General features: G+C 37.0%; 1 protein-coding gene across 3 annotated transcripts in view; it reads left to right on the forward strand.

Moving 5' to 3' along the window:
• LOC140060754 (protein PALS1-like) overlaps nucleotides 1–24,524 on the forward strand; it is a 59,755-nt gene that overhangs the window by 10,439 nt on the left and 24,792 nt on the right. For 2 of the 3 annotated variants that reach the window (XM_072107091.1, XM_072107092.1), the window contains exons 4-9: nucleotides 6,291–6,400; nucleotides 8,998–9,058; nucleotides 18,688–19,316; nucleotides 20,099–20,216; nucleotides 21,430–21,713; nucleotides 23,265–23,408. In XM_072107091.1, the coding sequence (XP_071963192.1) occupies nucleotides 6,291–6,400; nucleotides 8,998–9,058; nucleotides 18,688–19,316; nucleotides 20,099–20,216; nucleotides 21,430–21,713; nucleotides 23,265–23,408 (1,346 nt within the window). Of the gene's footprint in view, nucleotides 1–6,290; nucleotides 6,401–8,997; nucleotides 9,059–12,305; nucleotides 12,787–18,687; nucleotides 19,317–20,098; nucleotides 20,217–21,429; nucleotides 21,714–23,264; nucleotides 23,409–24,524 lie in introns of those variants that run through there. The other variant, XM_072107093.1, reaches the window with a different exon arrangement.

The raw sequence follows: 24,524 nt of genomic DNA on the forward strand, positions 1-24,524 counted from the left end.
CGTGCATTTGAGTAGAGTACGCCTATGACGCGCCGACGCCCGCGCCGGCTTCGAAGAGGTACTCTACCTTTGGAGTGCGTGCTCCATTGAAGCGGGTCACGACTTGTCCAGTTGCGCCGCTGGATCCCGAACTTGTCGCTAGGGTAGAGGCTATAGCGAAGGAGCCTAAAACCCGTAGAGCTGCATCTCAAGATCTCGCAGCAGCCTTCCCGCTTCCGCAGGACCAGTTTTCAACGCTATATATCGGCACCACCGATCCCGGATGCAGCGAAAGAAGCGTGCGCGCGAGGATAGAGGTCTCGACGCCAACGGCAGATTTCTGTCTCCTTCGGCCGCCAGAACTGAGGAGGCGCTAATCGCGGTCGACCGTGGCGCACGCGAGACGTTACGAACGGTCTCGATGTCGGGCTACCTTCTGTCATTCCTCGCGGATCCGGACCATCCACGGCACCTTGACGCGGACGTGATCTGCTTGCTTCAGCAGTTTACGGGCCTGGTCGCGGACCAACAAGTGACAATTTCAATGACCTCGGCCGCCGTGCGGAGGGTCAATTGACCGCTTCACAACTAGCGAGTCGTTCGGTGCTGTGGATCTCTTCTACGGTAATTTCGCCGAGAAGAAAAATAAGTGGGCTCGCGAGCGAGAGGCACGTCGCGAGACGAGATCACGCAAAACGCCTCCAGCCCCACTGCCGGTGGTGCCATCGATCTCACAACCGCCGCCGTCGGTCCGTAATCAGTCTGAGGTTGGGCAGACTCCTGGGCCGTCGCGACCCCGTAATTCCCGCCCCGCTCGTGGCGGTAAGCCGGGTAGGAGAGCACGTCGGGACCGCGGTTCGCGACGTGGTGACCGCAGGTGCCGGTAACGTGCAGGCGAGGTCCGTGCCGTCCGGGGCCGGACCAGTGGGAGGTCGTCTCCTACGGTTCGTCCGAGAGTTGGAGTAGCTGATGGTAGACAGCTGGATTTTCTCCACACTTAGCTACGGCTACCGCATAGAATTTACGAGCCCTCCAGTGTGTGGAGGTCCTCGTCCGACCACAATCCCCAAAGATCCAATAAAGCAACGAGTGCTTATGGACGGGATTGCCGCGCTGCTCCAAAAAGGAGCCGTAGTAAGGGTCGAAGCACATCATGCGGGCTCGGGCCACGAATCAACCGTATTCTTAACCAAGAAGTCCTCGGGGGACTGGCGACCCATTATAAATCTAAGACGTCTGAACAAACGATTTATTCGGCCCCGCAGGTTTCGGATGGAGACAGTCTCATCGATCCTGTTAGGGCTAAGACGAGGAGACTGGGCCGCATCGACAGATTTAAAAGATGTGTACTTTCACGTACCAATCGCAAAAGAAGACCAACGTTGGTTGCGGTTTCGAATCAACAATTGTCTTCACCAGTTCGTCGCGATGTCGTTCGGCCTATCAACGGCTCCGCGCGTGTTCACGCGCACAGTTCGAGCGCTCGGTGCGTTCTTTCACAAGCACGGCATTCGCATATTCATGTATCTAGACGACTGGTTAATCGTGGCTCAGTCCAAGGACCGGCTGGTGAGCAGTCTCAATTGCGTCCTTCTCGTAACGGAACGCGTAGGGTTCATAGTGAACCGGGAAAAGTCGTGCCTGGTGCCGACTCAGCATCCCATGTATCTCGGAGCGCAGATAGATCTCGTGTCGGGCAGAGTGTGCCCCTCACAGAAACGAGTAACCTAAGCCCTTGCTGCTATACAAGGCCTGATTACCGCTTCCGCTCCGACAGCATACGACTGGCTGAGAACGCTAGGTTTCCTAGCCAGCTTTGTAGTTCTAGTTCCGTTTTGTCGGCTACGGATGCAGCCGCTGTAGTTCATCTGTTAGCCTTCTACCGGCCAGGTTCAGACTCATTAGACAAGTGGTCCCGATGTCGGCGTTCATTGTAACGCACCTCCAATGGTGGCTAACGGACGGCCGATTGTTAGTGGGCAGATCAATTCAGAGATCAATTCCGGACACCCGAATAGAAACGGACGCGTCCGAAGCGGGTTGGGGCGGTTGCTCCAACCAAAGTCACGTCTCCGGCGTTTGGAGTGCCGAGGAGGCGTTAGCCCACATCAATCTCTTAGAACTTTGGGCAGTAGACCGAACGTTGAAAGCGCTACTTCCAAACATAAAAAATTCACACGTCCATGTCTGCTCGGACAACACAACCGTGGTCGCGTACATCAACCGACAAGGAGGCACGAAGTCTCCGACTCTTTGCTACCACACATGGACGCTCATACACTGGTGCATCGCGCACAGAATAACGCTGACTGCATCGCATATTCCGGGCAGCCACAACGTAGTCGCGGACACGCTGTCCCGACTCGCTTTACGCCCGACCGAATGGCGTCTGTTGCCGAGCATAGCCACCCAAGTATTCGACCACTTCGGACGGCCGCACATAGACCTGTTTGCGACGTCAGAGAACACGCAGCTCCCGACGTTCTGCAGTCGATTCCGGGATGCACGTGCGTGGGCGGTGGATGCCCTGTCCATGTCATGGGACGGTTTATGGGCGTACGCGTTCCCGCCAATATCGATCATACCAATAGTTCTGACTCACATTCAGCGCTTCCGATGCCGAGTTCTGTTGATCGCACCGTTCTGGCCTCGACAAGCGTGGTATCCGCTTCTTGCCAGTCTTCTTTACGATCACCCGCTGCGTCTTCCGGTCCGCGCGGATCTACTGACGCAAAATCGTGCGAGGTTCTCGACGATCAATCTACAATCCCTGAACCTGACTGTTTGGCCATGGTCAGGGATCAGCTCAGAGACTCGGGCATATCATCTGGAAGAGAGTCGACTCTCACTGTCTACAACAGCCGTCTACGACACTTCTTTCGCTGGTGCGGACAAGATAACATAGACCATAAGGCGATATCCTTGGGTCAGATCTGCGCTTTTCTGCATTACCTGTACGAATCAGGCTTGCAAGTGCGCACGGTGTCAGGCTACCGGTCAGCGATTGCGGCCATTACGCCGCCATTCAAGGATGGCTCGACGGTTTTCAACTTCCGCAGTAATCACGCAGTTGTTACGCGGTATGTTCAGAGAGCGACCTCCGTCTAAGGTCTTAGTTCCACGTTGGGACGTTAACGTCATTCTATCCGCACTCACTCGCCCGCCATTTGAGCCAATGAGCAAGGCTTCATTATATAATCTCTCGCTTAAGACAGCGTTTCTGGTGGCGTTGTCCTCATGTAAACGCTGAGGCGAGCTACATGCGCTCACGCTAGAGCCAGGCCATATACGATTTGAGCGTGGTGGAGTCCGGTTATTATTCAGGAAGGACTTTCTGGCCAAGTCCCAGACGTTAAATTTTTCGCCGGCTGTGTTCGTTCCATCAATGTCCGCATTCTCGGGGGTAGTAGAGGACACATCCTGGTGCCCGGTAAGAGCACTCAAATTCTACATCCACCGTACAGAGACGTTGCGAGAGGGTATATCTCACTTATTCGTCACATCGGTGCCCCCGTATCGGCCGGCCGCAAAATCCATGATTGCAACTGGGTCGTGGCAGCGACTCGGGCCGCTTATGAATCGTCCAGCACTTCGCGTTGTACGCTGGCGGTTCTATATCAGACATTATGACAGCGGCATGGTGGCGGACACAGTCTACGTTTGCTGAGCATTATTTAAGGGACATTTCTGCAACCATGGCGCCAGTAGCAGCAGCGGTGCTAAAGCCTAGGTTATAGGTATGTACACCTCACTTGCTCTGCTCTTTGTTAACTTACTCCCACCGCCGACTAGTTCTAGTCCGGTGCTAATCTGGCTATTGTCGGTTTATACAGGTAAGCTAGGCACGATATAGACTACACAAACCAGTAGTGGTGTTAGTAGTCTATGAGTGCTAGCTTACCTGTATAAACTCCCTCCCGCCGTCCCCGCAGTCAAGTACGCGGAAAATGATGACGGTACGTTGGTACGTTCCCACATGAGGGTGTGGTTGCGGACGGGTCCATTATAATGCAGGGGTGTTCTAGGAACTTTTCACTTTCGTATCTAAGCCCTCCCTCTGGAGAGCACGGGCTATTGTCAGTTTATACAGGTAAGCTAGCACTCATAGACTACTAACACCACTACTGGTTTGTGTATTCGGCCTACCTGATTATAATATTATTATTAATAGGCTTATTGATGGAAATTCTCCTGTTAATTTAAACGACCTAGGCCTAAGTGAATATTTTATTGCCAAGGAATCATTAATTAGTAATTATCTGTATATTATTCTTCGCAAGGTAAGGTGTCTAGGCAGGCTTGTTTAAATACAATACAAATACTACAGGAGGCCTAGCCTAGCTTCACCCAACCCACCAGCAGACTTGTTCTTGGCTATATAATATAACAGATATTGCCTTTTATATCGGTTAAATATAAGATTTGACATCCCCTCGGGAATGATATTAAGTTCTCGGGGAATATATATTTCCTCGAACTTAATATCATTCCCTCGGGGATGTCAAATCTTATATTTAACCTCTAAACAGTCAATATCTGTATAATACATGTTACCTTTATTACACCCAAAAAAATAAACGCCTCCTCTAAATAAATGCCTCCCTCGAATAAAAACTCCTCCCTAAAAACCCATCTGAACAATAAACGCCCCAAGGCATTTTATTCAAATAAATGGTAATCTTGCAATTATATTCTTGCGATACTATTTAACATAAACTGCTCTTCTAGCATTAGCAACAGAATAATGTAACGTTGAGTACTGTTCCAATCATAAATAATGTAAATTGATATTATTAAATAAGAAATTATTATAGATCTGAAAAAGTAATTATTAAAATGCAATGCATTTAATGCTTGAGAGTTCATTAGAAACGGAGTTGGCACAGATTATTCTGTTCTACACACTGTAGTCCAGGTTTAACTTGTTTGTTTAAAAGTGAACAAACATTGCTTTTGTTTAAAATTAATTTATTACAATCATGGTCGACTTAAATGGCTACCTGATTTTGGTTACGGAGACTCCAGATAAAAAGATGAAGTTGTTTGGTAAGTTGTGACACTTTAACAGGGCTACTGTACCGTAAGTCTCTAACTAACAATTGTGGTTTTGTTTTCTGAAAGCGCTCCTGTCAGGCTTACAGTACAGTAAATTCCATTGGATTTAATTAAACAATTTGAGTTCTACTCCCGGTGTTCTACTGTACTCCACCGTTGGTAGTACCATCAACATTCTAGCCAACTAATATAGTAAATTGATACTTACTGTAATAATATAAAGCAAAGAACTTATAACACAAGAATCTCCTGTTCGTCCGAAGCTAGTAACAATTTCGAAAGGCATTGTGGGATAGAATAGAGCTATGGGTGGCGCCATTGTGAGCCATGGAGTAGGGCGCCCGCATCAAATTAGAAAGTCAAAATCATAGAGGGGATCTGCTAATACTCTAGTGGGGTAGAGTAATTGACTTCCTAGTTTGGAGGGGGCGCTGCTCCATGCTGTGAAATGGCGTCGCCCAGTTTGACCTTTTAACCCTGTACTTCCGATACTGTGTTTTGAATGCAAATTGAAGAACAGGAGATTCTTGTGTTATAAGTTCTTTGTATAAAGTGTAAGAGATTAGACTAGCACCAGGCTAAATTAAATAACGGTAACACTAACAGCAAAATTTAGTTTATAGTTTAGTCTACAATTTATAAAAAAAAAGCAAAATTATGATGTTATCTTAATACTTTTACTAGTTAGTTTGATTAAGATGTTAAAGTAATCTAATCTTACTGTACACCCCACTGCGAGCATACTGTATTGTGTCATCACTGACATTAGGTCAGGTAAATCGAACATGGCAGTCATTGTATTGTGCACTGAACTGTTTCGTTTGGTTCTTGGTTCGAATCCCATAACCTGAATGTTCCAACTGACAAGAGTAGAATACATAATACTATTGGCTTTCAGTTCTCTCCAATGAGAGATTTATTCAGTATATATACGGGCCACCAGCCCCTATCTCATTGGACAGAACTGAAAGATAATACTAAATTAGTGAACTGTCTGTCCAATCATGAAGTGGTGCAATGTACAGTATACAATACGGCTCATGTACATGTTAAAATTACAGAGTGTATTGTAGTCTTCTTGTCTCATAGTTTGTTGCTTGCTGTAAGTTACGGGCTCTAATTGACTAACAGTATACCAACTAAATTCATTCTTTCTCAGAAATCATTTTGTATGAAAATTACTTTTCAGAAGACCTTATAGTAACTGTACTTGCATCACCTCCTTTTCATACAGCTGATCACTTTCATTTTTACAGGTTCCCCGGCAGAGCGAGCTGGTTTGGAGCTTGGTGACGAAATAATCACTGTTAATGGAGAATCTCTGGAAAATGCTACCCATCATCAAGTTATTGATTTCATTCATAAGGTAAAAAATTAATAGTTTTGGTTATTTATTATTTAGGGAATATTCAAACTCATTTACATATTGTAGTACTACTGTTATACTTCTACTCCAATGATGCTGAGGAAGTAAACTAAAGATTTTGTTGATAGAGTATTAGGAAGGTTCTTTAGGAAACATGAAAATGTATCTTAACAAACACATTAAAGATGTATTGTGATCCAAAACATTTAAAAAAAGGAAGATTAATAAAATCGAATTTTAAATAAGCCATTTTGTAGTTTTAATAAAGTTAATCACTTCCGCAGACAAAAAAAATGGTGAAAGATAATGTTTTTACTTATAAAAAGACAAAACAAATTCAAAAACCCATTAAATTTGACTATTTTTTTCTTTAAATTACAGTTTTTTTAATAGGTACATTTTTTTTTTCTAATCCAATCTTGGATCAATTTTTATGTAACATCAAAATGGCATATTAAAAATGTTCAACAAATATGTTATCAATATATCTTTAAAAAATAAAGATGTGTTTGTTTTTAAAAATGCTTATCCAATAATTGGTGATGGTTGTAAAGTAGTTCTATTATCAGGGAGTTGTTTACTTTCAAAGTAAAAACCTCAGAGTTGATTAAATGTATAGTTGCCAGAAATGAGTTCTGTTATAATGGTGTTTTCACCGTTTTATTCAGTGAAAACAAGCCATTAAAACTGAACTGAATGGTTTAAAATACAGTACAATCATTATAAAGACTTTAAATACAGTAATATTCTGTGGTTAAAGTGCACTATAAGTAGGTTCAACCAATTTGATGTGTTCCAGTACAGTAATTGTGTTATTTATTTTTACATCTAATTTTTTAGAAACTACTGTACAAACAAATTATTATGTCATATAGTAATGCATTATTTACAGTCACAGTACTGATTTATGCGCAAAATTCCCTTTTTTAGTTATTTTTTTTGTTGGAACCGTAATTACGTAGCCATAACATCGGCAAGGGTTCGAGGCTCACTCGTTCCATGGCTCTGGTGGTAGAACGAGTCTTCTCGGATAAGGACTATAAACCGTAGGTCCAGTGTACACATAGCTCATGTGGACTTTAAAGAACCTAGTAGTTCCTAATAGTACATCTTTCGAGACGAGTAGGGGGTTACCCCGGTGTACTAGTCCACACAAACACAGCCACTGTCACACACAGAAAGTGTGCAATTGGGACTGGACCGTTTTAGAGGTGTTTACCACCTGTTGGTCCAGATCCTTCACTAACAGTGTTAGTGAGAAGTTGAATAAATTAAAAAAAAAATCAAAAATACATATTTTTTTTAATTTAGCTATTTGTAAATATGTTGCTAACCTTTACTGCATAGCATTAAAAATGTATTAAAGTGTTATAAAAACCATTATTTTGTTGGTTTTTTCGAGGATGTTTCGTAAGATGACTCATACATGATTTGAACCAAGGTGTTATGGTTGTAGTGCCAAGTGTTATTCTATTTAGTAACCTCAAATGAGCTAATTAGCAAGTCCTATTGACTTTATCTTAATTGCTAATTGGATGTTTGTTCAAGTAAGAAGAGCGAGAGTTATAATTAATGATGCCTAATTAAACTACAGAATGATAATAATGATTGTAAAGGCATAGAGTACAGTGCTATCAATAATCGCCACTATTATCACCCAATCAATGATGATGGAACTGACCTGTACTCTGGTGAATGATGATAGGCTATTGTGTGAGTTATATAACCCAGAAACAAGTACTCTAGTAGTAATACTTTGTAACGTTTACATTTTTCATCCCAATGGAAATAAGCCAATAAGCTTTTTAGGCTATCCTGCTGGAAATCTTTTATAAATGTATTATTTGTAATGTCAGTAATTTATGTTATCACTTTGTATGCATTTTTTTTATGATGATTTATTTATTTATAAATTCAAATCAAATCAAATCAATAGTACATTGGTACACTGATGAAAGACAGCTCTGTGTACACTGATCCAACTTTATGTGACCAAAAAATGTGATGTGCCCATATATGGACATGATGATGTCATATCACTACCATATCTGGGCATATCATCACCATATTTGGGCACATCACACTTTTGTTTGTCAAACTAGTTTAATAGTATGTACAGAGCTTAATGTTAGTCCGTCGGGACTAAACAGTGCCTTTAACTTACAATGTTTTTGATTAACTGTCTGACGTTATTTAGGTTATACTGTAACTACAGTAATGTACTACTGTAGACTGTAAATAAATTTTGTTGTTTTTAAAAATTTGATATTTTATTTTAACTTTTTGAAATTGCATTGTTAAAGTACAGTAGGTTTGAGTAATTATACAGTACTTACAAAAAGATCTGATTACACTGTGTAATATTGATAGGGAAACCTTTGCTTTACTAACAATACATTAAATCAGGAAGAAAAGCCATATTTCAACTGTCATTGAAAAACTTAGATGTCAAAGGTCATTCAACTACTGCAGGTTTCAGTAAACTGCATGCAACGTTTTCTCTGCTTCTAATCTTACTGTACAGTAGCTACTCAAAGGATACCATACAATACATGTTTTCTCCATCTTGCTAACCATATAATATTATTTCTTTGTAGTGTGTAAAGACAAGGAATATTTGCCTGAGAGTTCGACGACAAGTTGGATTAGAACTAGAAGGTAAGAAAAACAATGATGATAATGTTTTTTTTATCCTATTTATTTATTTGTTGGTGTTCAGTCACTTGGCTATATTCATATAATAACACCCTTCCTACTTTACACACCTACTATGTGTGTTTTCACAGACGTAGGTCAATCCTCTAAACTGAGCCGTTCATACTGGTTAACTGCCGTGTTATGAACAGAACCGTGTTGATGTAGCGTTTCGTATAAATGGGCCCTTATTTAAGTTGGGTGTCTTTCATTGTCTTTCTATACCTTACAGTAGCCATGAGAATTTAAGTGGTTTGGTGGTCATAAAATGACCACGGGGTTGTCAAATGCCTCTTCCAAAAAGTGGTCAGGCTGAAACCAAGTTGGTGGCTACACCCTGCAACATTCACTGTTTTTTTAAATACAGAGGTTTTAATTGCATTCAAAATTTAATGTTGAAGAAATGAATGTGGTATGGTGGATATACAGTTGCTGTAATTATAACATTAATTGATGTCTGAAACAATTAGGAAAAAATACATTACATTATAAAAGTAAAAGTTAATTTATATTGGTTAGTGTGTACACCGGTAAGAGTGTGCACTGGTAATATTAAAAATAGACCTAATATCAACTTAATTAATAACACTTTATTATTAGATATTTAATTAAACACTTTTATTGTGGTTTACCAGTTTGTCTTTGATATAACTTTGTTGAAAGTCAAAATGACAAAGTTTAATGTATTTTTGAAGAGTGCTTTTAATGGTCATAGACATACTGTAACAAGGATGATGCCATCTGTTAATATTATCATAATAAAATAATATTAAACTTGCTTGAAGTCTACTAAACTGTATCAGTGTAAATGATTAACCACCTTATAATAACACATGTTAAAACTATTTGAAACAAATGTAAAATCCATTACTAAAACAAATATAATTGTAATTGAGGATATTATTTTGACAGAATATTATGCAATTATTGTAACCATGTTGTTTAAATATGAGTCATTTTAACATGTATGTAATCGACAAGAAACAAGAATTTATTAAATAGCACCTCTGTATATTACAATTACATCTACCTAAATAAACATCTTTATTCTTAGTTGGTACATACAAAAGAAACATTATAGATATGGTGTATGTATTGGGTTATTATGCAATTTATTGTAACCATGCTGTTATGAGTCATTTTAACATTTGTATTAAAATTAATCGGCAAAAAAACATTATCAAATAGTACCTCTGTATATTACATCTAACTATTAAAGTAAACATCTTTAATATTGTTATGTGGTACATACATATTAAAAGGCTTGGTTTCCACTAGTAGCATGCAATAGCGTACACGTAACGCACATGGTTTGCTAAAAAACGATGGATCAATCGAACTGTTGCTTGTGATTGGTCAACTTAATTGCAGTGTGCATTCGTTCTTACGTACCGTCCTATAGGAAGTTTAAAGGCCAATTTACATAAAGTTATTACCGTATATTTCGGTGTATAAGTCGCACCTGTGTATAAGACGCACCCCTAACTGAGAGTAAAATATCAGTATTTTTTATATCGTCGGTGTATAAGACGCACCTTATATTTCATCAAAACAATGTTTTTTAAAATTGTAATCAATATTATTGTAATAATATATTTTGTTATATCTGCAACGGCGTCCTTTATTTAGGTTTTTTCTTACCTAGGCTCGGCCGCGCCCAGCCTCAACAGCCGCAACATCGAGTGCATGACCATGTGTGTATACACGTACATGTGTGCTAGCCTCGCTCGATCATTTCGAGAGGGCGGACGTTTTCACGGACAATCGTATTCGATTAGTATCCATGTATCTAAGAAGTGTATACGCTAGGTCCATGCTATAATCACCTGGATAATATACTAGTCGAATACCGTACACCATGTGGCCGCCAAGAAGGGCTTGCGCTGGGGGTACGGCGATCGTGCGTATAACTACTGTATAAATAAATACTATTCCAATCGTACGTACGTAAACGTTTACAAATGAAATTTTATCGCCATAATGAACAAATCTTTCCATCATATTTTTAGTATAACATCATGCTAAAATGCCTTGAAAACTAGGCAGAAGCAGGTTGCCGTTACGTTAGTTAGTTACTTTAGCTAGGCCTAGCCTACTCAGGCCTAGCAAACGAGGTGACGATAGCCTAGGCCTATGTACAATCTGTGTGGTGAGGCATTTATGTTCGGTGTATAAGACGCACCCTTAATTTAGAGGTCAAATTTGCGTGTCAAAAGTGCGACTTATACACCGAAATATACGGTATTGGTAAACATTAAACAAATATATAGAATGTTATTTCTAATGACCATTTACACAAAACGTGGAGCGGAAGGATATTAAACGGAAACTCCCTCATGATAGATACAGATTCTATGTGAGACATACACGATTTTACGCATACCGTTTCCGATTGTCTGTGTAAATTGGCCTTAAAAACATACATTTAAAAAAAAATGATTAGTCTTAATAATAGTTTACTGTAGTTAATAAATCGTACGATTACTGAAGGTGATATAAAACCAATCCAACTGTGAAATAAAAAGAATAATATGAGGATTGTTTGTAAAGAATTTGGTCAATATTATGACTCACACTTAGGAAATATAGTTTAGTTACTGTTTGGTTGATCCCCTTCTTTGTACCTCTCAAACAATAAAGTACATAAGTCACTATATAAAGCTCTGCAAATGGGGGTTTTATCACTTCTATGCTTAAATGCCTCACAATATAAAGCTTTATTTTCATAACGCTATCAAGAGGCTAGCTAATAAATAGAACACAATTTCATTATACATTACAAGCACTATATTTGATTACATAATGGAAATAGATAAACACCACATAACACCAAATAATAGAGGAATGTATGGGTTGAAGAAATCATGATTCCGTATGTTATCTTGTCCCTGTCTTAACAATTCTTGATGATATGAATCTCTTTTTAATGATGTCAAATTGTATTCTTTTTTTATTGTTTTTATTACATTACATTAATTCCAACACGTTTGTTATTGTTTATTAATACTGTACAACAGTAAACAATATTGTTCTAAACAATATTGTTGAAACGTTTTTAGTTCATATTTTGAGGCAACGATTTATCGCCATGTTTGATAAAAACAATACTAACTATTATCTACAGTTAGTTATCTATTATTAATAAATAGATTATATTTGTCATTCTTTGTGTTGATTTAGAAAAGAATTCCAAAATTAACTCCCCATCGTCAATAAATTTCCCTACAATAGCAATGGAATCTTCCATTTGGCAGAAAGCCTCTGGAATGTAAGGTATTCCAGATTAGCAAGGTCAGTGGTTTGTTGAGTCAGTGGCTGCTGTCCAACTTCTACCTTCCCTAAAAAATGATGTGGTGGTGGGCTGTCTTACAAAAAACAATCGGATCGGAACGGAAGTAGTCAGAACATTATACATTTCTATGGATTGTTACATGTGGATAATAGATTATTGCTAAGAACTAAAGGTATCAAGGAATAAAGCTGGTTACACTGGGAATTAATACTTTTTAAACTTGTTAGTTATTTGTTGGATATAATTTTAAATACTTGGGTGTGACATGTTGGCTTGCTTAGCCAAGTGCTATGGATTTAATAACAGTGGGATTCCTATTCACTTGTAATATAAGCTGTAACGACTGAGCTATAAATTCGTTCGTCCATGTTGTCTGTTGATACACAGCAGTGGAGTGGAGGTATTTCTTCTTTATAATTGCTATATTTAATTCTTAAAAACGTTGATTTTCTTTCACTTTCAATTTCATAAAAAAAAAATATTGTTATGTACATTTCATTTAGCATTGTTGCCATGTGGCTATTGACTACTTTAATATCTGTACAGACCATTATTATATAAAAAAATGTCTGTTGCTTTCAAAAGTCTAATTTTATCTTTAAAATAGTTATTTCCTTTTTAGTAAATATTATCTTAATTGTTGAATTTAGTTTTTTTTTGTAACTACAAAAGTTACCATGTCTATAATTAGTTTTTTTGTTGTTGCATCACAAAATGACTTTATAATATTCATCATGTTTTATATTAACCAAATTTTAAAGTTAATTAATAATTTTAAATTATGGTACTGTACATTGTTTGTCAATTATAATTCTATTTATAAAAATTATATTTTCCAATTCTAACTACCGTAAATCTGACAATGTTCTTTGTTTTTTGCACTTGTGAAACTTTTTCCAAACTTTTTTGGATATCAAGTTAATCTGAATTTAGTAAAACACTTAAGTTTGCACCCTCACCCCATCCACCTTTGTACAATACTTCAAACCACTGTATGGTATGTCTATCTGAGATATTAAATAGTGAAGATAAAACTACAGAAGATTATACTGTATGTACAGTACTACTGTAGGTTCACAGTCAGAGGAAAAATGGCAAAAGACTTCCTACTTTCTACGATTTTTATCAGTTAATCTATATCATGATATTGTTTTGACAACTCTTGTAAAATGACCACAGTGCTGATTTTGCCATTTTTTATTCTGTTCATTTCATCTGTTATTAACTATATTTCATTTCTTTTACAATTAATGACACTGGATAAATACGTAAAACACATACAAACAAACATAAATATTGAAGCTGGGATACATTTAAAATTAAATTTTTTTTAATGAAAAAACAGAATTACAGAATGTCTAGTTTTCAACTCCCTGGTTTGACCTTGTCAGCCATGTTTAGGTCAACTATGGAGGAATTTTGTTTATGGTCAGCTGTCAGCTACAGGAATCTTATAATAACCTTGATCTATGTTGGGTTGTCTTGCCCTTGGACTGATTTTACTGTTTGTACCAAAGTTGACAAGAACACAAGTTTTACTGTCAACAGTATCCACCTGGGCAGGGTCACACACCTCCTGAAACTGTTGAGTTTATTTCAATAATTTATTGTTTATACTTCCTGGAAAGAGAAAGTTATGGACATTTTAATAACAGATTTATTTTCAAAACTAATATTAAAATATATATATTATAAAATATATACCATATTAAAGTAGTACATTCTTCCCCAGGGTCAGTATGGTTATTACAGTAAGTGGTATAGTAATATTACAGTACGCCAAGTATTCATATTATTTGGGTTGGGGAGATTGTCTTAATACTTTTTAAACCTCAAAATTATTTTTATGTTTCATAACTGCAGGCCCCGAATTTTACCGCGGCCACCGCGGCCAGTGCCGTCGGTGCCCTCCCAGTTGGCCTCAATGCCCTCGAAAATTAATAGCACCCACGGCCACTACTGGCCTGCCCTTTTTTTTGCGTTGGCCGTGAGTGCCCTTCCCGAGTTTTACCACAATAAAAACCACTGAAGTAGATAGAAAATAATGTCAAGAATATCGGACGAGACGCAAAACTATCGCCTGTCTTCGTTGCAAAGGGGATTTCCCTAAAAAACGCATTTACTTAGAGAAAACATCGAACATATTTATATAACCAAAACAATATCGTCCCGGCCGCCGTGCGTGGTAAATAATGGTATAGATAGTACATTAAAATACAGTGGTGTACACTTTTAATAATAAAGCTAAAAACGTTCCTCGATCGGAGGTCACTGAAAGTATTAAAGTCGCACCACCCCCGCCTCAACAATCGAGCTAGCCGCCTTCGTTGAAAAAAAAATTACACACTCCTAGCCTAGCCTATCCTCCCGCCGCCGCCGCCGAACCGATCAAGCACACGCGATTCAATACATTGGGAAAACAATTCCATTTGACGCACACGCACCCTCTGATAAGAAATTTCACACGAAGAGGATCGGTCGTTGGAAAAACAATTCCTTTTGACGTACACGCACCCTCTGATATGAAAATACCATGTGCGTTCCTGCATGGTGTAGTCCATTCCATTATACGTGTAAAATTAGGGGTGTCAACTTTTAGTACTAAAGTTAAACCGGTACCTCAACCCGAAGATCGTTGGAAGTATATTATATTTATATTTTATCGCACCCACCTCAATAATCCAGCCGACAGATCATCGAAAAATCTTGTTTAGCGACGTCGTACACTAAATTAACAAACGCGTTTTTACCGAACTCAAGGAAATGGTATAGTCCACAATACACGTGCAGAAGCCTAAACAGAGAGAGGGGTCGGCGTCCGTCCGTGTTTTGAATTCTTATGAATATGGATTATACTAACAAAAAAGCTTCAGAAATCGAAACTCGGAAAATAACAATAATTTATATTCTACAACATAATGTCATTGGCTTGATTTTTAGCGTGGTTAACACTCTGTGTATGAATAGTTGAAGGCCTACAAACAAATTGTTTTTGTAACCTGTGTTCTCCGTCCGCTGCGCCTTTATAGTGTAGGGTCTTTACCTGTTAGGCCTGGCTTCACATGCCTTTTTTTTATCGCATTGTTTGAAACTAAACGAAACAACTGTGAACGCTAAACATCGTACCTTAATAATTATTATTTATATGGATCGTAAATACACTACATCTTTTTGTATTTCATTATATATAAATATTACAGTCCTCTCCTACTACTACTACGCAATCTGATGAATAGGGGAAATTCACCCAAAAATGTTTGCGGGTAGAATTTTTTTTTTTTGAAAAAAATTCCACCCGGGCGCTCAACCGGAAACAAGCTATTTTTTAATTTTGGCCTAGTTATTAAAATATTTTTTAATTTTGGCCTTGGTGCCCCTTCGATTTAAAACAAATGGCCTTGGTGCCCTCCCATTTGGCCTTGGTGCCCCTCAAATCAACGAAAACCGGAGGCCAAATGGCCTTGCCCCTAAAATCCCCAAATTCGAGGCCTGTAACTGGTTATGACTTGAAACATTAAGAAGGCATAGTATTATTGGACACTGTTTTTTTTGTATAAAATAAGATAATATCACACAGTATTCTTCCCCATGGTCAATTAGTTATACTTAAAATACTGTAGTTTGTGGTATGGTACAGTAATTTTATGCCAAATATTCATATTAATTGAAATTAATTGAATTGTCCCAACACTTTTCAAGCCTCAACATTATTATGTTTATCAAATCTAGTGTTTAACTTGTTTTGAATTAAAGCCTTTTAAGTATTGCACACTGTTTTTGTTTGAGTTTACAATTGTTTTTAAACAGATGTGGTTTTTACCTGAATGAAATATGAACATGCTTTTGAATAACTGTAGTGGTTTTTATTGATGATAATTTTAGTGATCAGATTGATTATATAAATCAAATACTTCCTGAATCAGAAAGCTATTGTAATACCAATTATTTCCGGTCTGTTTACTCATAGAGATAATATCTCTATGGTTCAATGTATAGGGCCTGTTTCTGCTGCATAAAAATAACCGGTTAAAATCGGTGTGAATAAATTAAAATCGGTGTGAATAAATTAACTCCATTTTCTTGGCAGCAGAAACAGGACAAATTTGTGGTAACCGGTTAAAAGGCAGCGCAAAATAACCGGTTAAAAACACCAATTTAAATCGGTGTTAGAACGCCGTTTAACCGGTTATCGCTGGGCAATTCTTAGCTGCAACACGAAATAACGGTTATTTGATTGACAGTTGTGACCCCGGGTCAGATACCGTCGCATACGGTGTGTGTTTTCCTCGTGGTTTTGACAGTCGAACGAAGAAGTGAACATGTATGTGGATGAATGAAATCACAAGATATGTTATTCAGTTGTGGAGGGAGAGAAAGTACGGGGAAGGATGGCAGGCAATAGAAAAGAATCACAGATAATAAATAAGAGCATTTTTGCAAAAGTAAAAGAGGAATTTGGGGTGGAGTTCCGGGGACTACCCAAGCTAAGCAATTTGAGGCGTTAGTACACGCTCGCGAAGGGTATGGATGGTCCTATATTAACACCAAAACGGAAACAAAAGGGACTCAAAATGTTGCAAATACCTACCAAACGATAGTAGATAATGGTTAATTAATTATGAAAACCCAAATTTTATAGCAAAAATCATCCGAATTTATGTTATAAACGATGAATTTAGCAACAAAAACTTAATCCAAACGAGCGTATTTATGGCACGCCCTTAGTGCCTTTAATAGGAGAACAATGAACAATCTTAATTTGATCGTTTTATAAAATTTTTTTAGAAAAACATAGAAATGTGTTATTATTTATGTTAGTACATAATATTATGCGAAACAATGTTTAATACTCATTATTCTATTAAAGGCACTATGTGCGTGCGATGTTCTATGACTTGGATACTCTCGTTTGATTTAAGTTTTTGTGGCTAAACTCGTCGTTTTTAACGCAAATTCGGATGATTTTTGCTATAAAAGTTAGGGTTTCATGAATCATAATTAATTAACAATTATCTACTCTCGTTTGGTAGGTATTGCAACATTCTAAGTCTCGTTTTTGTTTCCGTTTGGTTTTTTGTAGGACCGCGCCCGCGAAAGACAACAGTCGTTCCACGTGGTAAGGGCCGTATCATCATCGCCTTTGTTGATGAATTTTAGGCTAGATAAAAATTATCCTAGGCGATCGGGCGCTGCACGACCCTCCCCATGTTATTGAAGGCGCCATGAGAATTAATTTTATTAGCGATCAGTAAGTAGGCTTTACAAAAAACAAAACTTGTAGACCTGTAGACAACATTTTATTATTTTAACATGTTTGAGATGTTCGGCGATATACACACGTGTGTACTGACGACGTCGATGTAAACAAACAGCCAACTTACTACTTCCGTCTGAGTGTATTGCATTTTGGGTAATGATGACGTTTTGCTCGACGACCACCCATAGATTTAACCGGTTATTTCGGAGCACAAATTGAGCAGAAACGCGGTCTTGTTATTGTTATCTATTTTTAATCTATTTTAAAATAACCGGTTAAATTGCGTTATGCAGCAGAAACAGACCCATAGTCAACTCCCCAAACTCTCCAGGCTAACTTCACACCATGGACCTATAAATTAGATAGGTCCGTGTTCACACTAAGACTATGACGGTATTAGTTTACGATGCTGATAGCATGGTCAAATTGGGAACCACAGAAAAAATCCAACTTCTTCAGACACAAATTTAGAAGCTTTATTTATTAATCATGGAAATTTCACTTCCTGTTACTTAGTGTTAATGGGGGACCGTGTTTCCTGCAGAAAAAAATTAACTGATAAAAAGTAACCGATAATAAAATTCCTGTGGCAATGCCACGCAAGAAAAATTAACCAATAATTATTTCATTCAAATGAGATAATTTTCTGATTAATGCGATTTTTAAAGGAAGGAAGAAAAATTGTTGCGTTGTGATTGGGCACATGGTTGTTTGGTAATTCTGATCATGGGCACTTAATTTTTTTTATTAATTATGTGATTAGTTAAAAAATGTTGTTATGGCCTACGGCCTACTGTAAGTTATGTTACATCATAAAAAAGATTCTGATTGGATAGAATGTTAAAATTCTTAGACACTGTACTATACATGCATCTTATGCCACATTTTTCAGAAACACTGACGGTACAAACAAAAGTTTTAGTGTCGTATGTTAATAAACCAACTAACTGTGTGAACACTCTAAGGGGACATAAGCTACACCAGACTTAAAATTAAAAAGTCCGTCTGTATTCAATACTAATTGTTTTTTTTTTTTTATTACAGGGGGTTCGCTTGGGCAGAATAACGTTCACGAAGCCTACGTCATTGCAGTAGACACTAATGCAAAAGAGAAGCTAGCTAAACTTACTGCACAAAAGAATGTGACGACCATAGATATGGCCACCATGCCACCTTTACAGCCAGCCAAAGAGAATGGTTTAAATGAACAGACTACCTACAGTTCTTCCAACTCCCCAGACTCTACAGCAAGAGCAAATGTGTCAATCTCAGACAAAGGTGCGTACGCACCATTACTAAGTAAAAACTCTCAAGGTACAACAGATAATGTTGAACTACACACGTTAAACGGCCATCATTCAAATAAATCGGACAATAATTTTGGCTTTGTCAATGCTGCATTCGAAGATGAGCTAATAAACGGACACGATGAACCGGTTGTGGTTACAATGCGCACAAAGACGCAAAAAACGCAACAGAAAAATGATAACACGCAGCAGAAGGATTACCATTCTGCTGATACTATCCCAAAGGGAGCGTTCAGGGAGATGGCAGTAGACTGCCCGGCAGATTTTGTCGCTGCGAGTGGTATGAAAAACCCACCAGAATCAGCAACACAAGTTCCAAATGGGGCTTTACCACAGAACGGACATGATGTATCAACCAAGTATAAGGTAGGAGATTTCAAAATAATTGAGCTACTTGAATTACTGTAATGTTCTTACTTCATCTTTAAATTATTTACTTAATTTCCAGACTGTTCAATTCATAAATGTAGTCGCCTGGTCCTCTGTCTATGATGTTTTTTTTTGGCCAGTGGTATTCCAGAGTCGGCCATATTTTTTCGCAATTCGGAAGTAACTTTTATTTATGTATATTTTTTTTAATCCAAAGGCAGGTTACTGAAAAAATGACAATGCGTTAGAGATACAAAATAATTTTAGGCAAAAAGCTATATCAAAACGATAAAGCAAAAAAGCTAGAAAAATTTGCAGAGCTTTCGAGCAACACTAGCCCTTCATCATTGCAAGTGAGAGTTACTTACACAAAATGGAGAATATTATACTGTAAAGCAGTGAAGCACATATATTTTTCATATAAATTTATATTTGTCTTATCGTGTTCTTCTATTTTTATTTGTTGTTATATTTACATTTTATCATTGTAAATGCTCTTTGTACACAGTATAGTAGTTCACAATTTTTATATTTTTACATTGTAAATACAAGACGTTTAGCCCTTTGGTGGTATTTTTATACCTGAATAAAATTGTAAAAAAATATATAAAAATATTTTATGTGAAATATTATTTTTAGAACACAAACAATAGTAGTTTACAATTTTTATATTTTTACATTGTAAATACAATACGTTTAGCCCTTTGGTTGTATTTTTATACCTGAATAAAATTGTAAAAAAATATATAAAAATATTTTATGTGAAATATTATATTTAGAACACAAACAACAGTAGCAAAATAAACCCATCGGTTAGTGACAAAACACAAACACAACAGAATCCAAGTATGAAATACCAAGTTGAAGAAACGCCCCCTGAGCCACCAAAAACAATTGGTAAGTAAACAATATTGATTGTGTTTAAAAATAAAAAATAATGAATTACAAAATCAAAATTTCTTTTAAAGAACATGAAGTTTTAATATCAAAATTGCTACCAACCATATTCTATGTTAATTTTGCCATCTGATTTTTAAAAAAAAAAGAAGTTTTTTAATGTAGAATTTAAAAAAAAAAGATATTGCCTGTTTAAAGGTGTAATATAAGAAATCTTTGAGGGAACTATATTTTTCTTGAGAAAAACATTTTTGATCCTCAAAGCGGTAGTCACCTGATGCCATTTCAGCCAATCACGTTTTTTAATTTAAATTTTGTTGAGTAGTTTTTAGTTTATTTATTTATTTTTTTAACAAGGAAATCAAATTTAAAAGTTTATTAGTGTAAATTACATTAATTATTTCATTAAAGATGTTTTACATAACTGATGTTAAAATTGTACTATGTGTACCTCCCCAGTACATTGAGAACACCACAATGTGCATGTTATTCCCAGGTGGGACTCAAACCAATGTCCTCCAGAACACTAGCCTGGCGCTCTGACCAAGCAATTTTAATGCTTTATTTTACAATTTATCGTAAATACTTATCAGTTATTACCAGCTTTTGTACAGTTTTTATTAACATGAAAGAATAATATAAACAATTGAATAGTGTGATTTGAACTAAAGGAATTAGTTTACATGCACTTGACCTTTGACTTTAGGGTTGTAAATTACTTGTGAAGACTTGATTGCAATTAGATTCACCAGGTATGTTGTGAGTCACCAAAAGGGCAACTTAATAAACTACAATGTACTGTATACAATCATGTTAACAAGATGTTGTTATCACATTGTAAATAATATTCACACATCAACTATAAGCAGAGGCGTGCATTGTATAGTATATGGAGGCGAATGGGTTACCCAATCTAAATTCTTTCCACCCAGAGGTTTTTATTTTTCTACCACCCACCATAAAAAAATTGGGTTAATAATTCTCATAGCTTGTTTTAGCAAAACCACAGCCGAACCCCCGATATCTGCCCACCCACACACACACACCAACAAAATATTTTAAAATGCTGGTGCAAAAGATATGACATTTAATGGACATTAGTTTAAGTTCATCATTTTGACATCTGCCCTCTTCTCCTATTTTAAAATCCTAATGTAGATCCGCCATTGATTCATATACTGTATATGTTTTTTTCCCTTATGTCTCATGATAGGTTTAGAAGATTTGATGCAAACATTAGAAAAAGTTCAAAAGAAGCTAACCAGTATTGAAGACCAGAAGCATGTCAGCTTTCTGCAAGACCTCTTCACAACCAAACATGTACAAGATTCTGTCACGACTCATAACAAGATGATGGAGGTTGTAAGGTCAGGCAATCGTGACCCGTTGGTTGACCATTCGGTGGTGTTGTTGGAAGATGTCCGTGAAGTTTTACAGACCAACGATAGCAAGGAAGCAGATGAACTGAGGTGGTTATTTGATAGTGTGAACATGAAGGTAAGAGTTCTTTCATGTTTTTTCTAAAACCTTCTTCACAATGAACTTGAACAAGGAAAAATGTCATCATAATTGACCGATGTTTGCACTTGAATTGATATTTATTAGTTTTACCATGGGTTTACCAATATATGGCAATGTCATTGGAGTTTTTATAGCATTGTTTTTTTTCCAAGACCATGTTAAGTTCTACTGGGCAGGCAGTGGTTGTTAAAATTAACATTGTGCTTGGTCAATTTAACCTTAAGGGAATATGTAGCCAACAATCGAATTAGATCTTTTTGGTTAATTTACCCGACAACTTGGTTAATTTCAAGTAAGTCCTGTGCGATCAAGGCCTAATTCTCCCAATACCAGACACCTTTGGGCTGGCCTAATATGTCTGGTTTTCTGTAAAGTCTGATATTCGGAATGTATTTCTAATAGTAAAAATCAATTTGGGACCTTTTGCTCCTAAAGAAAAGTTTGGGACAATGTTCAGCAAGTTCGATATTGAGTCGACTGTATATATTTACCTATTAAGACTATACTAAATTCTCAGAGCTAACAATATCTTACATTAATTTTAAAATGATTTTCAGGTTTCTAGCCTAGTCAGTAACACACCAAAATTAAGTTGTAAAATAGTAGGCCTGGTTTTCTCCTAATGTTGATAGTAATTAGCTTGGATTGACTAAGATGAGTGGAATTTGTACAGACGCCACTTTGTATTAAAAACACATAAAGCACACGCTAAAGTATAAGCCATAGCCATGAAGACATTTGTGCTGGATATAGTATACAGTACTGTACAGTATACCAATACCAAGTTGTTTGACATTTATGCTTGACCTATCACAGGCTTAACAATCCATGCATTTAATGCATCATAACCCTGGGAATTTATTGTGCTTTCATCTACTGTGTGTGGTATCAGATGACATCATCATGCTTTATTTTGTCAGTATTCTTTATTAATATTATATACTATTCTACACTGTACCACCTGCAAAGAGAGTGTTTTAGTTTGGTTTCCATAATTGTCATTTCATTGTTATTATTATAATAACTTTGTAGATAAGAGACAATTCTCATTTTCCAAAAAACTATGGGATTTGAATGATTTGTTTCTCCAGATATTTTAGTCTATTTGATCTATTTAATTTTGATTTAAACATATTTTACCAGCCCACATATCATTTTACTAGTACAAATGTGCATTTATTTAATAGTCCAAATACCACTTTACTAGTCCAAATGCCACTTAAATGCCCAACTGTCACCTGACTGCCGAAATACCGCTTGACTACTGTAGCCCACATACCATTTCACTAGCCTAAATACCATTTCACTAGCTCAAATGCCATTTCATTAGCCCAAATGCAATTTTTTTAGCCCACATACCATTATACGCTGTACACTCATAAACTTATTAGTACTATACTATCTTTCATATTCATTGTACTGTATGATAATATTAATAATATATAAGTTTTATCAAAATCAATCTATTTTAGATTTCCTTCTTTGTATAATGTAATACATAGAGTAAGATAAATAATTTTGTTTCAGTGCGTTCTCAAAGCTCATGATGACATTGCTGAAGAAGAACTCATGAATCAGATGTTGGCCGAGGAAGATGATCTAGAAAGACAATCGATGGTCACGGAAGATTCTGTCAAAATTGTCCGCATTGATAAAAGTGAAGAACCATTGGTAATAATGCTATATGATTATTTGTTATTATTTATTTATGTTGCGCAACCTCTTCAGTCAAAGACTGGTCTCCCAGATGGCCCCGTTATGATCAGTGGATGTGATGTACTAGTACACCGGGGTAACCCCCTACTCGTCTCAAAAGATGTACTACTAGGTTCTTTAAAGTGCACATGAGCTAGATGTGTACACTGGACCTACCCTTAAGCCTTTATAGTAGTTATCCGAGATGAATCATTCTAATACCAGAACCATGGAGCGACTGAGCCTCGAACCCTTACCGATGTTATGGCCACTCACTCGCTTATTATAATGCTTACATAGTTTTTATAGGATATTGTGTTTTTTTTTTTATGATTTTGAATAGTGATAATAGATAACCAAAGTACCTGACATGAAATAATAAACAAAATTTATACAAGGTTAATCGCCACTACCAATATGTAGGCCTACCTAGGTGACTGGTAAAGGTGAACAGGATGCACAAATAAAAAATAAACAACAATTAACCTTTGACAAGTGTTATGAATAAAAGAAGCAGCTGAAATAATGAAAATGTCATGATGATTATGTCTACGTTGTTTAAATTAATGTGCATTCATCAATATTATGATTATGATTAATTCAAACTGATAATAGGTCATGATATGATTCAAACTGATAATAATAGATTATATGATTCAAACTGGTAGATCGTTTTAATAAAACATGTTTAAAGGTGTATTGTCCTCCAAAAACATGAAAAATGAAAATTAATTAAATCAGACTTTGAATAATGTATGTTTTAGTTTTAATAAAGTTAATCACTTCCATAGAAAAAAAAGACCAAAAAAATAATGTTTTCACTAAATAACATAATAAATGGTTAAATGCAACCAAAAATCCATTGGCGGGCAATTTGTGGCTTAAATTACAGTTTTTCAGGTAAATAAATTTTGTTTAGATCAAATTTTTGGCGAAAGTGGATAACTAAATTATGTGACATTAACACTTTCACCGCCAATTTGACTTTTTATTGCACAATTTGTTAGATCAGGTATATATGGACCGCATGGAGAAATTTCAACATCCAAATCGATCTGGACCGTAAATATTTTGATACTTTATTAACCCCTA

Source organism: Antedon mediterranea, chromosome 10 (assembly GCF_964355755.1).
Source record: "Antedon mediterranea chromosome 10, ecAntMedi1.1, whole genome shotgun sequence".
Classification (NCBI taxonomy): Eukaryota; Metazoa; Echinodermata; class Crinoidea; order Comatulida; family Antedonidae; genus Antedon; species Antedon mediterranea.